Consider the following 15,000-nt stretch of genomic DNA (forward strand, 5'->3'; position numbering starts at 1 on the left):
GCAATTAGGAGTAAAATCCAGAAATGACCCAGACATGCACAAATGACTTATTTATCTGTCGTGTGAGACCATCTTTATTTCAGTATAAAATACGTAACTTTCATATGACGGATGACTTCTTATCTGAGAGCTGCCACGTGTAATCACACATTTTATAAGCCAGATATTCACCGGTTTGATGGGGAAATATAAGTTGCAGTACCACTGAAAAATCTACAAATCCCAAAGTCTGTGGCCATCTAACTTCAAAATGTTTAAGGCAAGACACTACATGTGAATATAGGGTTAAAATGTTATCGAATATATATATATCACCATACTTTCTCCAGTTCAGTAATCGCAGTAAATTAAGACAATTGTTTAATATTAAAATGATATATTTAAATGTGCTAATTTGCGTACATTTCCAGAACATGAATCTGAATGTTGGATAAAGCCAAGATCAAAATTCCGGTTTCATTTTTGGGTTCCTCTTTTTATTACTCCATAATTAAGAAAATGGTGTCGACAGACAGAAAATAAAATAAATGGTCACCATGTTTTTATGAATATGTTATTTAAATCGGTGAATGATATACGAATGTACAGTTCAGTAAAAATGTAATATATTAAATATATAATTTTGGATGTTTTCTTTTCACTAGTCAAAAAGATATATTATGGAAGCAAAATTGACCAGTGGCTAAAAAGATAATGGGTGCGTCTCGATCAGCGCCCGAGGTCGTGAACCAGTAGGCTATATCATGTACGCTAATTCGGGAACCGATATAGTGAGCTTCGATGCACCCTGGATTTCACTGCATTTTGGGACTTTTTAGGGAGTGAATGTTTCAATGCACTGGAAGGATTTTGCGATTGAGACAGCCATTAAAATGGCCGACTCCCTGATTGGTGCCCTGACGGAGCTGATTGAGACGCATCCAATGGTTTTGCCTGTAGTGTCTTGCCTTGTGTCTCTGATATCGGTTAATATCGTTCAACGAGAAGAAGATGCTGAGAATCCTTATAAATGCACACAGAAAAATAACTTTGCACTATATCTAAACAGGTTTATGGCATCTCCAATGCAATAGTTTGCACAGATCGAGCCACATCTGCTTCAACCTACTCAAACACACATAAACTCCCACATAAAAACGCAAAATATACATTGCAGATGGTTTGCAATGTAATCTAAATCGTGCATTTAGAGATAGAATTACTTATTTTATAGATCACCACATGAAATGCTGTTTTTCCCCAGTGGATGTTCATCATGTCTGTGTTTGTAACGCGCTCTGATCGTCTACATGTCGTCTTTGTCCTTGGCTCCGTGTTTGAGAATCCGGGTGAACTCGCCATAGTTAAAGTTTCCCTTTTTGTCAATGGGAGCCTCTCTGAAGAGCTCGTCCACATCTTCATCCGTGAAGCGATCTCCCATGGTGGTCAGCAGCTCTCGCAGGTGATCTTCATGAATGAAACCTGCGCAGACGAGAGTCAGACATGCAGTCAGAGCGAGAAGACCTTTGGTTTTTATAGACAGTGTGCACAAGATGTGAACTACATTTGAATATTGAGGTATTTTTAAATTATTTTGCTGGTATTTGTGTTTTGTTTGTGTCTGCATTTGGAGAAATTATTTCCATATCTTATATTTACTGAAAAAAAACGTTACATTTTTAAATTATTAGTATGTCATTTAATTTATACACTTACTACAGGATCATGTGACACTGAAGACTGGAGTAATGATGCTGAAAATTCAGCTTTGATCACGGGAATAAAATACATTTTAAGGTACATTCAAATAGAAAAAAGTTATTTTAAATTGCAATAATATTTCACAGTATTTAATGTATTTTTTAAATAGAAATAAAAGCAGGCTTGGTGAACACAAAAGACTTCGGTAACACTGCAATGTCTCATTTGTTAACATTAGTTAATGCATTAACATTTTTTGCAGTATTTGTTACAGTATTTATTAATCTTTGTTAATGTTTGTGAATAATAATAATCGTTCATTGTTTGTTAGTGTTAGTTCACAGTGCATTAACTAATGTTATGAAATACAACTTTTGATTTTAATAATGTATTAGTAATTGTTGAAATTAACATTAACTAAGATTAATAAACGCTGTAGAAGTATTGTTAATTTTTAGTTGATACACACTTGTCCAGTAGTGTATCAAGCAGCCAACAAATGAAGCATGCATAGAAGAGATATAGAAAATGTAATTAAAGGGCATTTTTTATTAGCATGTTCTTATAAGTAAAAAAAATGAGCCCCAAACCTGCAGAAATTAAAAAATGTATAAATAAATATACATGTGGGAATAAATAAACATAAAAAATACAAAATAAAAGAAAGTTAAAAAAATAAATACAAAAAGTAATAAAAGGAAAAAGTAATGCAACCATAAATTAAGGACTAAATTTGATTATAAATTAAAATATATATTTTTTTTATCAAGTCTTATATTCCTTTATTTTCATATTATAACATTTATTTGTTTGTTTGTTTGTTAGGGCTGGGTTAAAAATAGTGATTTCTCAAATTTAATTCTTAAATCTTTCAGTGTTTCAAAGAAACACACGAGACAGGACTAGCGAACTTCACTCATCGTTTACTCATTCCCTTCCATTCTCCACACATTACACAACACTTCAATATAGTAGTCACCAATGTTCAATTCTGCTTATGAACACAACAGAATCGAATCGTAATGCGTCAGTGCCCACCCCTATTTATCTATAATTTTCGCAGGTTTGGGCCTCCATACTGTGAGTCCCTCCGTGAACTCTTTATATTAAACCAGTGTTTGTTTTACCAGTTCCTTCCTCATCAAAGCAGGCGAAAGCGTTCCTTATCACGTCCTCCGGGTCGGTTCCATTGAGCCGTTCTCCAAACATGGTGAGGAACATGGTGAAGTTGATGGGACCTGGTGCTTCACTCATCATTCCCTCCAGGTAATCATCAGACGGGTTCTTGCCTGAGCACAAACACACCAAAGGCAATGTCATTAGATGTGATAATATTATGACATTCACAATATTATGTCACGTCCTCTCTGTCAGATTTACCCAAAGAGGCCAGCATGTCATGCAGATCCTCTTTATCGATGAATCCGTCTCGGTTCTGGTCAATCATGTTGAAGGCCTCTTTGAACTCTTGGATCTGTGACTGGTCAAACATGGCAAACACATTTGAAGTGGCTCTCTGTGGCCTCTTCTTAGTGGTCTTCCCCTTCGCTCGCTTGCTGGACATGTTGACAGTGTTTCAGGTCTAAGGAAAGAGCAGAAGATATTCTGTAAAGGGTTAGTTCATTTTTCTAATCGTTAGAATTCTAATTCATATAGAATCGATAATCTTTTTAGGAAGTGAATGTTTCAATGCACTGGAAGGATTTTGCGGTTGAGATTGGTCGGCATAGACTTGCTTTTAATGCGTGTGTGTGTACATCAAATATGTGTATCTCTCTCCTGTACGACCAAATACATGATGTTTTTTTGAAACTGGCATTTGTGCCAATCAGCTCCCTAGTTCGTGAACCAGTATTCGTTATTTTTATTTATTTTTGCGCTCAAAAAGTATTCTCGTCACTTGATAAACTTAAGGTTGAGCCACTGTAGTCACTTGGACTATTTTAACGATGTCTTTACTAACTTTCTGGGCCGGCAAGTTTCAGTTACATAGAAGCCTATGGAGGAGTGAGACAGCTCTCAGATTTCATCAAAAATATCTTAATTTGTGTTCTGAAGATGAACGAAAATCTTACGGGGTTGGAACAACATGAGGGAGGGTAATTACTGACACAATTTTCATTTTGGGGTGAACTAACCCTTTAATACGTCTGCAAGCGACAATTACAGGGTCCAGAGTCAGTAGCGGCCTTTGCCTTGTTTCAGACATTTCACTCGAACAGAAGGAGCTTCAGCTTGCCCTCGAAAAAGATAATGATAGTGCTGTATTCGCAAACGATGACCCAGAAGCTTCTTTTTGATTTTGCCAGTACAGCCGAACCGAATGGATTAACCATCAGCATTGACAAAACTAAAGTCAATGGCATCAACGGCAGAAGTCTACAGTGGAATTGGTCTCGCTTCTGCCGCCTTCAAATGGTGCTTAAGGAAGCATAATGTTATGGTCAAAACAAAAAATTTTCAGACACTTATCTACTCAGTATTATTACATGGATCGGAAACAGGGACACTGTTAAAAGTCCCCCTGTAGTCAATCATTTTATCCATTAAAGTGTATCTTTGATCACCAAAATAACATATTTTAACGTTTTTTCCTTGAAAAAAATTCTTCATGGCTTAAAATATCTTGAATGTAACTCGACACCCTTGCCTCATTTAGTATACTCGGTTCTATGACTATGCAAATGAGCCCCGCCTCCACTCACTCACTCAGCTCAGAGATCCACTCGTTGACGATCACACGTTGATCTGATTGGTTACAAGGTAGTTTGTGACGTCAGAAACACCAGCGATTTCAAAGCGTGTTTTTGCAAAGGCCGCAGTGTTTGGTCATAGTGGTCAATCCTTCAAAAACAGGATTAAGAGTGATGGAGTGCTGCGAGGATTATGTATTTTTGTAAGCCAAAAAAAACTTGAAACGAGTTGCATTTTAGCACTTCCGGTTCCATCGTCCGGACATCTGTGGGTTTTTTGAATGAGTCTTTGGTTAAAATGCCTGAACTAAGGTCTGAGGTGAAAAGCTGGAGATATTTTCACATTTCAGAGAACATTCAAAAGTAACATTTCCATAATGTTTGCAAAATGGAATGTTCCCTTAACGTTCGCTTAACCAAGAAAAAACGTTTAAAACATTTAAAACACGGAATGTTTTGAACTTTCAGCAATTACGTTATCATAAATTAAAGCTACAATATGTAATTTTTTTTGCCGCTAGGGGTCGCTAACCTCTTACAATAACAAATCTCTAATAATGTTTATGGATGAGTGAATAGCCTACATTCATGTTTTTTTAACATCAGTAAATGAGCGTGGAATCATGGAACTTGTCGTCATGCCGATGGATCTAATGTTAATGTTTATGGGAAGTAATGTTTATGGATGAGTGAATATTGATGTTTTGCTTGATGATTGCTAATGAGAGACATATATAAGCGCCACATGCGAGTCCCGTGGATATAAAGGAATTCATTCTACCGAACTACCCGCAAATGCTGAATAATGCTCAAACTGGTCAGTTTATGTAACAAATTAAACTTGTGAGTTAACGCAACGCTGTTTAACTTGCTCTACACTATCACACGTACTAAACTGCATTTGAGTGTGTTGAAAGATTATGTTATTCTGTGTGTTAGTTTGTTGGCTATATGAGACTAGCAGTAAGCTAGACATTACTCAACATTAGAATAACATACTGATCATATTCTAACATTTCATCATGTTGAGCTATATAACATTGATTAGTTTTATGTACATTAAGTCGAAGTTAGCCGCGGACGCTAGCTCTCGGCATCTCGAAAACGCCATGCTGATATTGATCCTCGTTTTAGTTCTCCTTTTGTCCCAAAGTCTGCTTGCCATGGTCTATAATGTTTGAACAAAACAACTACAGCGTGAGCGTGCCGCTAGACGTAACGCAGTTGTCCACGTCTGTCGCCATGGTTACTATGGCAGTACTAGCGGAAACCAGGGATAACGCGGATATTATGTGATTGAAAGATTGAATTGTGCATTTCTCTGAATTTACTAATTCTTGGAACCATTTAGGATAATGTAAGTACACAATTGAAAGAAATATCTAACACTGTGCAAGTGGTTTTTGGATATTTTGATACAAATCATTAGCAAATCATTCTTAGAACATATTTTATCTCTCAGAAACACTCACGTAAGCAGAACTCGGCTGATAGCTGGAGTGTAATGAGGTTTTGAATACGAGGATTTATAGACAGACCAGAAGTCACTTTAAGATGTCCCATTTAATGCTGATTTAGTTAGCTGTCGCCCTTTACGATTCACTCCAAAGTGTTTGTGATTAAGGATGTTAGTCAGCTTTGATCTAGGGAAACATTTTTCTATCTGTAAACAGAGCAGATTCACTAAAGGTCTTTACAGCCATTCGCATCAGAGAAGATGTTACCGACGGTTTCTGTCGAGTCCCGTGCGAACAGCAGCACATTTCATAACCATGATGACATGTATCAATACATCGTGAATGTGTCATTCATGTTATACGGAAGACCACAGTCAGCTAACACTCATTTTCATATCTGTGTTTTTATTGCTCTTGCATTCATAGTTTCTCAAAGTCTTCTCAATAAAGCAACCAAATGCTGTGGGATGATCTATGCGTTCTGTCTATATCAGGCCTGGTCCATATGCAAACGACCTGCTGTTAATAATCGTCTCCATAACGAACTAATAAAACCCAGCTAACATCTAAGAATGTTTTGCTAACATTTCCAGTAAGTTATTAAAAAACGTTATTTCTGAATGTATGTTCAAAATGTCTAGTTTTATGTGAACTTTAAGGGAACATTCCGTTTTAGAATTCTGCAAACATTATAATGATACTTTTGAATGTTCTCTGAACCTTCTGAAGCTGGTAGTAACAATATAAAAAAAAATAAGACGAACCCCCAAATAAAATGTTTCATAAAAAAAGTTCCATAAATGATGTATAATGTTTTTGTTCTAAAATTTTGATAAACATTAATAAACAACCAGATAACTTTTAACGAGCATTCTATTAACATTACTGGAAGAACGTTTGCTCATAACCTTGATTATAACGTTCTGATAAAGTTTACTGTTAGCTGGGAAATTGTCTTATGAATAGGCTATGTCAAAAGTCTAGTATCTCCAATAATTGCTTATTTTTGGTGTAAAATTACACTATTCTCTATTTCAGAGTTTCTCAACTGCATGGGACCCACATTTTCTCATTACGCCACAACCCACATTTTTAGGAATTTGAACCAAGTTGCCTATTTATTTATACACATAGCCTAGTACAGTCCCAGTTTACATAACACATAAATTGTGAGAATATCACTAACACTGATGAACAGTAGCTATAAGGTAAGGCCAAATAGCAGTCCTAGTAGTTTTGTTAGTAGAGCCACATCAGTCATAAAAAAAATAGAAAATAACACAAAGTGAAAATAAAGTGGTAGTTTGCATTAAGGTTATGGAAACTTCATTTACCATGGTAAATGCACAATATTAACATTGTGTTAATAAAACACGCTGATCCTGGTGAATAGACGGATACCTGCATGCAAAACCTACGACCAGTTGCGTAGGCTAATTTGTTGGTACTTTTTGGTAATACAACTACGACTTTGCATGCTCATAAAGTGAAATTATACAGCGCGCGTCCGCGTTTTGCGCGGGCAATTGAAGAGTGCGCGCGCGCCTCGAGCACGGCTGACAGGAGAGGAAAGCTCGTTTTTTCTGAGGTGAGAGACTTTTTATTTTGTAACAAGTTACAAATATCCTCGCATCAGTAAAACATTCAGAATTGTAGTTGTTGTTGTTGTTTCTTTGACTACACACTCTGTGACCCACTTAAAACATGGACAGTTGAGAAACACTTCTCTATTTTAAACTTTCTGACTGCATTATTCCTGGCTGTCCTGTGTGTTTTGTGGGTATGATGAGGTAGGACTAGAATTAATGTAACTGATTAACTACCTGCTTATTTTAAGCTGTGTGTGTGTGTGTGTGTGTGTGTGTGTGTGTGTCGGGTAAACTCTAATTTATGAGGACAATATGTCCTATAAATATACACAATATCTGAAATTCTTGTCCTTGTGGAGACATTTTTTGGTCCCCATGAGGAAAACAGCTTATAAATCATACTAAGTGATGTTTACTGAAAATGTAAAAATGCAGAAAGTTTTCAGTGATGGGTTGGTTTAGGGGTCGGGTTAGTGTAAGGGGATATAAATACATTTTGTACATGCAGTATAAAAATCATGTCAATGGAAAGTCCCCATAAAACATGTAAATCCAACATGAGTGTGTGTGTGGCTGTGGGTGTGTGTTTGTGTGTGACAGCATCATCAGAACACAATGTCCAGCTCGACCACAGGATTAAATGCAGGAATGCCTGAGGTACATCAAACGCTCATCCCTGCGAGACATGTTCATGCCCTTATTGGGTCTTAATATGCTGAATAAAATAAGACAATGTCATTGGGTTATAATTGCAAAAATTGGGTTCAACTCGGGTTTAAATATTGTTTTAAATGTTTTTTTTCTTCTGTGTCCTCAAATTCAATGTTACTTTCCATCCTATTACTTTTTCAGGGAGAAAAAAACACTTTAAAATGACTCAGGAAGTGACATCATCATGTTGGGAAATCAGCAGCACAAACATCAGTAAGTGTATTATTGATGGATTGCATAAATTCTGTTGTGTTCGTTAAATAAATCCTGTTTAAATGACACAAATCATCATAATGAACTTCGAGTTGATGTCCTAATGTACTCTAACTCTCAATCCCTCGCTTCAGCTGTTACGAACACCCTGTCACATCCTCCCTTCATTCGTTTGTTGCTTCTGAAACTGGATTGGCAGAATTCAGAGAGACACTAACAGGCCGTCCAGTGATATTGCCTCACGAAAACTTGTGCAGTTTAACAACTTTATTGCTCTGAATAAAGACAACACTATAATCTAAAACAAACACATAGTTGCTGATTTCTGTTAATGAGTTTCTTCTGCTATCATTTCAGGTCCTGTCCTCCAGCCAGTGGTTATGGGTCTGACCGCTGACTTTTGACCTCAACGGTGCACTAAGAAAAACACCAAATGCTGTATTCCAGATGAAGCCAAGTCACATCTACATGCAAACAAACACATTATTCTCTGAATAATTAAAGTTTATATGAGTTATGACCATCACTGAGGAGGACAAAACTCCTGGATCTATAACAGAAATGCATTACAGTATTCGCTCACTGGACACTTAAAGAAAGCACTCAAATGTCCAGATCCTTTGCTCAGCGGGATTTGAAATGATCCTGGATCAGTTTCAGCTCCATAACTCCCAACATACGTCACCAGTTCCATCTAGATCTTTCCTCAGTGCCTGCCTAAATATATCCAAAACTTTTGTCCTTGGACTTCTAAGCACTCGAAACCAAACCAAAGCACGATTAACTCACCTTTGCTACAGCTGATGGGGTCTTGTGTCTGTTGTCTTTGTGTTTGAGAGTGAGACAGTTACTTTTGCGGGACACTAAAGTTTCTTCAGAGCATCAGCTTGAGTAATCGCCCCTCCCACTTTACTCTCGGCCAATCAGAGCTCTCCGTTCTCCCAGACAGAGCCGGCCCACAGCAGGGGTTTACCATATAAGGGCAAAGAATGCTCAGCCTGTCTTTGTGTTGAAGGCACACAGAGAACAGAGACCCGGAGGAATCAACATGAAATGACAGGAAAAGAGATAAGCTGCCTTATTTAGACAAGGCCTCGCATCATGAGGGGTGTGTGTGTGTGTGTGTGTGTGTGTACATTCCTCAAAACCCCTGCCTTGGATGGACAGTGGTCTGGAAAAATCTCCTACTGAAACTCTTTATTATAGGGAGATCTGTTCCCTGGATAACTCTGTTTATATTAATTAACTCATACTTGTATGCGTGACAGTAGTTTGGTTATTGTCTTCCAGGGCCATTAAGTGTGACATGAGCCATGAACCAAATGAGAGAGAGTTATTATTATTATTATTATTATGGAAGTTATTATCTTACTGCTCTTGGAATAGGTCTTTTATATCCATCATTAAAGCTGGAGTTGTTACCATTTACAGAGTGTGTCTTTACAGAGTGTCTAAACACTGAAAAATATGATGGTGATTGATAAGCACAGCAGTTATAGCTTTTTATTATTTAATGCTGGGATACACATTATTAATATAGGCTACACATGACATAATCGCTGCGAGGACATTATGATTTTATTGTCAGTAAGTAATTACTAGCATGTTTCCATATGTTATTTCAGATCTCTGAACAATATACATTTCGACAAATGCCATGTGTGACAAAGTATTTTATGTTTTTTAGGTGATAGCATTTATTAAAGGCATAGTTCACCCCAAAAAATGAAAATTCTGCTGTTATGTACTCACCCTCAAGTTGTTATAAACCTGTAGAAGTTATTTCTTGTGTCGAGCATAAAAAGATAAAGATATTTTTGAAGAATGTTGGTAATCAAACTCTTTCTGGTTGTATTGACTTTCTAAAGTGTAAAGTCAATGGAGACCAGAAACTGTTTGATTACCAACATTCTTCAAAAATATACATTACCGTTCAAAGGTTTGGGGTCAGTAAGATTTTTTAATGTTTTTAAAAGAAGTCTCTTCTGCTCACCAAGGCTGCATTTATTTGATAAAAAACAATAAATAAATAAAAAGTAATATTGTGAAATATTATGACAATTTAAAATGACTGTTTTCTATATTTCAAACTGTAATTTATTCCTGTGATCAAAGCTGAATTTTCAGCATCATTACTCCAGTCTTCAGTGTCACATGATCCTTCAGAAATCACTCTAATATGATGATTTGATGCTCAAGAAACATTCATTATTATTATCAATGTTGAAAACAGTTGTGTACAATTTTTTTTTTCAAAATTCTTTGATGAATAGAAAGTTCAAAAGAACAGCATTTATTTAAAATAGAATATTTTCTAACATTATAAATGTCTTTACTGTAACCTTTGATCAGTTTAACTCATCCTTGATGAATAAAAGTATTGATTTATTTTATTTCTTTCCCCCAAAAATAAAATTAAAATTCTTACTGACCCAAACTTTTGAACGGTAGTGTTCAATGTTATAAAACGCTTTAGATTTCAAACAAATGCTGTTCTTTTGAACTTTCTATTCATCATAGCATCATGAAATAAAAATGTAAATAACTGTTTTCAACATTGATAATGATAGTGATTTCTGAAGGATCATGTGACACTGAAGACTGGAGTAATGATGCTGAAAATTCAGTTTTGATCACAGGAATAAATTACACTTTACTATATATTCACATAGAAAACAGCTGTTTTAAATTGGAATAATATTTCACAATATTACTGTTTTTGTTTGTATTTTTAATCAAATAAGTGCAGCCTTGGTGAGCAGAAGAGACTTCTTTTGAAAACATTAAAAATCTTACTGACCCCAAACTTTTGAACGGTAATGTATATTTTTTTTGTGTGTTCAACAGAACAAAATGATGACAGAATTTTATTTTTGGGTGTACTATCCCTTTAAGAATTCGAGTGACACTCTTTCGAAAATGTCAACAACAAAAAAACTCCTTGTTTTGTGAATTATTATTTTGAGAATTATTATAAATCGTATACATCATATAAACATTGAAATAAACGCTAAAAAAGGAAATAATAAATAAACATTACACACGCTCCCTCTAGCGGTTCTTCACTTCACTCTTCACAGGAGCTGAACGAGCTGAACACAAACGCACACGTCAACAGGGGGCGTGTCCTGAGACGAGTCCCAGCCTGTCATTGGATGTCATTTGATTGACGTGCTGACGTGGGCGTTAGAGTGCAGGAAGTTTCTAATGAATCGTTGTGTTTAGAGGTAAGAGCGGTCAAATTAACTTCATTTCACATGTTATTATTGTTAAATGTGTTCGTTTATCAGTTTTCGTCATATAAAATGAGTGTGTTGTGTTTATAAACGGCGACGCTGTGTTTTTGTTCAGTGAAGATTGTAACAACATCAGATGTTTTTACAGTCCCTGGATTGTTACATTAAGCTTTAGTGTTTATTTATAGAAACATAAAGTCTGGAAATGTTGTAAAAACGACTTTATATGCGAATTGTAAGAACAATTAGTAAATTGTTTGAGTTTGATGCTCGACAGTGGACACGGAGTCTTACAAATCAACGGATTTATTGATCTGAAATTATTGATCTCTTCATTCTGGAAGTCATTTGAGTGTTACAGGATCCGTTTTATCATGTTAAACGTCTAAAATAAGGGGAAAAACATGGTTTCTTCTCATATTTCAGTGCGACGTAGTGTAGCGTACTGTTAAACTGCAACAGGATTAAATTATTCATTTACAGTCCTGCTCAAACATGATGAGTTTTCTTTTAAACGTTTAGATTTGTCTTGACTTGCGATAAACTCGCCATGACGGATCTCTCAGATAGCTGATGGATTTTATTTTTAAACAAAATTAAGTACTTTTATACAACAAGGATGCATTAAATTGATAAAAAAATGACAGTAAAGACATTTATTTCAATAATCAGAAATGTTTCTTGAGCAGCATATCATCATATTAGAGTGATTTCTGAAGGATCATGTGACACTGAAGACTGGAGTAATGATGCTGAAAATTCAGCTTTGATCACAGGAATAAATTACACTTTACTATATATTCACATTGAAAACGACCTATTTTAAATTGTAATAATATTTCACAATATTACTGTTTTTTCATCAAATAAATGCAGCCTTGGTGAGCAGAAGAGATTCTTTCAAAAGCATTAAACACAATCTTTTGAATGGTTGTGTAAATCCAGTCATATCAGTCAAACATTTGGACAGAACTTGTGTATCTCATTTTGACCTAATGTTATGCTTAATTACTTACACAAATATAAATTATGCCTCGCCTATGTATAAATTTACTTTATTTTTTTTTGTGATATTTTTGCCATGCATACTGTCCCAGGCATCTAACAGTTGTTCAAATTTCTGGCCTAAATATTTTCAAAACTAAAGTTTTAATGACATTTCTATTTTTCTACATGGATGAGCTTGTAAAGTTTAGTCAAGGCAGCCACGATGTACACACACATACTGAACGCACACAGATTTGGAGGTTTGCTCTGTTTCGAGATCATGAAGATTGACAGACGGTCGCTCACTCACCTGAGCTTCAGCAGTTCATCAGGCCCGAGTCGAGGCATCGTCAAGATTTATGTGATGTTGAATGGATGAATGTTCACATCAGTCTGTATATTTAGAGCGTTGTCTGACAGAATTAGGCATCTCTCTCTCTCTCTCTCTCTCTCTCTCTCTCTCTCTCTCTAACACACACAATAGCAGATGAAAAGAACGGCTGAGCCCATTACAAACTGCTGGCATGGCTTTCATGCTCTGTGTGTGTGTGTGTGTGTGTGTGTGCTGTTTTCATGTTTAGCTGGTTTAATGTTGAATAATAGTTTTTAATGCTGTATGTACAGCCGGATCACCGTGTGTGTGATTTCAGACATGAGTGACAGATGTTGTGTAGATGTTGTGTGTGTGTGTGTGTTTTGGTGGGATGTGTGTGTGTGAGCGCTTGAATGTACTGGGTCTCTCTCAGAACCACCAGTATTGCCTTCTTTGTTCGTTCCACACACACACGGTTCACAGAGAGAGACAGAATAAAGGGCTTGAATTTAAGTAACATAAGCTCTGCACACCATCCTCTGTGTGGAGGATCTATCCAGATAGTTAGTGTTGAACGCATCTGTAGGATGAAGGAGGTTTGTACTCCTCGATGGCTGAAGGGTGGAGGGTTCCCGGCTTTACAGGCCTTCATCATCATCATCGTCGGTCCATCTGGGTATGTGCTCTTCATGGGCCGTCAGAGCAGAAGTGTCCTCTGTGTGTGTGAGAAGTGGTTGTGCACAACAGGTTAATGTCGATTTATAATTCCCTCGAAGTCTTTCCGCATTAAAACAGTTTTTCATTTAGCAATTTTTAACTCAGAAAGGCCTATTCTATCGTATTTAATATTTCTAAGGCCTCTGATAAACCTGTCGCACACAATCTCCTCCAGTCCTTCTGTCGTCTGATCGATAGTTCATACTTTTTATCAAGTAAAAGCCTTTTTAACAGTACAAACGTCCTCCTTCAGCTCGAGCTTCACGTCTTCTGCTGTCAAATCTGACCTGATTTTATCAAGTAAAAGATATTAGTAATATTTCAAGATGAACACTTACTAGACTTAAGCAACTTTAGTTTATTTGATTATTCATCATTTAAAAAATAATAATAATATAGATAATCAGGCTTTTGAGGCTTCATTATTGTATTGCATTGCATTATTTTTTACAGAGCTTTGATCATAAAACTAAGCATTTAAATATCATCTTAAGACATATTATATGATATTATTTAATGTGAGCATTCTGTTGTACTGTTATTACGTTTTTACATGACAAGCTATCAGAATTTCATCTTATAAATATCAGCATCTGCAGCAAATTGCATATTTCTGCTTAGTCTGAGCCTCTGCTTTCCTCCTCAAGTTTACATCTCACAGCTAGATGAGCCATAAAAGCCTATAAAAAAACTTCTTTTTTTTTAAAGATTTAAGATTGTCTATTATTTTCATGTCAGGCTTTACAAAATGCATTAAGTTGAACTTAATCAATTTTAGTTCAACTTAATGCATTAGTTTAAATGTAGATATAATCAATTGAATGCAACCACTTACGATAAAAAAAATGATTAAAGTCAACGAATAATTTTTTTCAGTGTAGGGTTCAGGGTTAAAAACGCGTTTGAGGCTCTGTATAAATGATTCAATAACTAAAATGTGTGTTATGATGATGTATGATCAGTGGTATCAGTGTTCATATCAGCCAGCGCAACATCTGGTTTCCGTCTCTAACCCAGACTGATTTGCAGAAGTTCTAGTTCTCGTTGTGTCTGCTCAGAAACGCACAGCTAAAGACAGGTCAGGTCCGTTTTAAAATGTTTTGAGGGATTTTTCTGTAATTATTGTGCTCATTTAATTTCAGGAATTTCATGTACGTCTGATTTGCTGTGATGAAACTGTATTTTTATGTCTTCATATCGGCCATCACAATCCAAACGCTGAACTGAGTTTGAGTTTCTGTTTGTTCACATTTTTCACTTCACTATTTACTCATTATTGACCTAATTATTAATAAAAAAGGTCTGGTCTGGTCATATCTCATTTGGTGTTTGTTATACAATGTTTTTTTTATGTGACGTTTTTCTCAAGCCTGACTTATTATAATGCCTGAGTTTTTCTAATGC

General features: G+C 35.9%; 2 protein-coding genes across 4 annotated transcripts in view; one reads left to right on the forward strand and one right to left on the reverse strand.

Moving 5' to 3' along the window:
* Positions 1 to 43: 43 nt before the first annotated feature.
* On the reverse strand, positions 44 to 9,398 carry myl9b (myosin, light chain 9b, regulatory). Its single transcript, XM_084128858.1, has 4 exons — positions 9,133 to 9,398; positions 3,061 to 3,262; positions 2,808 to 2,969; positions 44 to 1,461 (listed from the first exon to the last, which is right to left on the reverse strand). Exons 2-4 carry the CDS (start codon positions 3,242 to 3,244, stop codon positions 1,286 to 1,288), a joined length of 522 nt encoding a protein of 173 aa, XP_083984984.1. The 5' UTR covers positions 3,245 to 3,262; positions 9,133 to 9,398; the 3' UTR covers positions 44 to 1,285.
* Positions 9,399 to 11,513: 2,115 nt separating this feature from the next.
* Positions 11,514 to 15,000, forward strand: part of LOC311092274 (phosphatidate phosphatase LPIN3) — a 28,249-nt gene continuing 24,762 nt past the window's right edge. Inside the window, exon 1 of one of the 3 annotated variants that reach the window (XM_084128856.1) lies at positions 11,514 to 11,570. Coding sequence is in view for 1 of the 3 variants with exons in the window: in XM_084128855.1 (XP_083984981.1) it covers positions 13,490 to 13,555 (66 nt within the window). In the remaining 2 variants the exon portion in view is untranslated. Of the gene's footprint in view, positions 11,571 to 13,434; positions 13,556 to 14,645; positions 14,675 to 15,000 lie in introns of those variants that run through there. The other 2 variants (XM_084128855.1, XM_084128857.1) reach the window with 2 other exon arrangements.

Source organism: Abramis brama (genome assembly GCF_963993115.1).
Source record: "Abramis brama genome assembly, chromosome: 11".
In the NCBI taxonomy this organism is placed as follows: Eukaryota; Metazoa; Chordata; class Actinopteri; order Cypriniformes; family Leuciscidae; genus Abramis; species Abramis brama.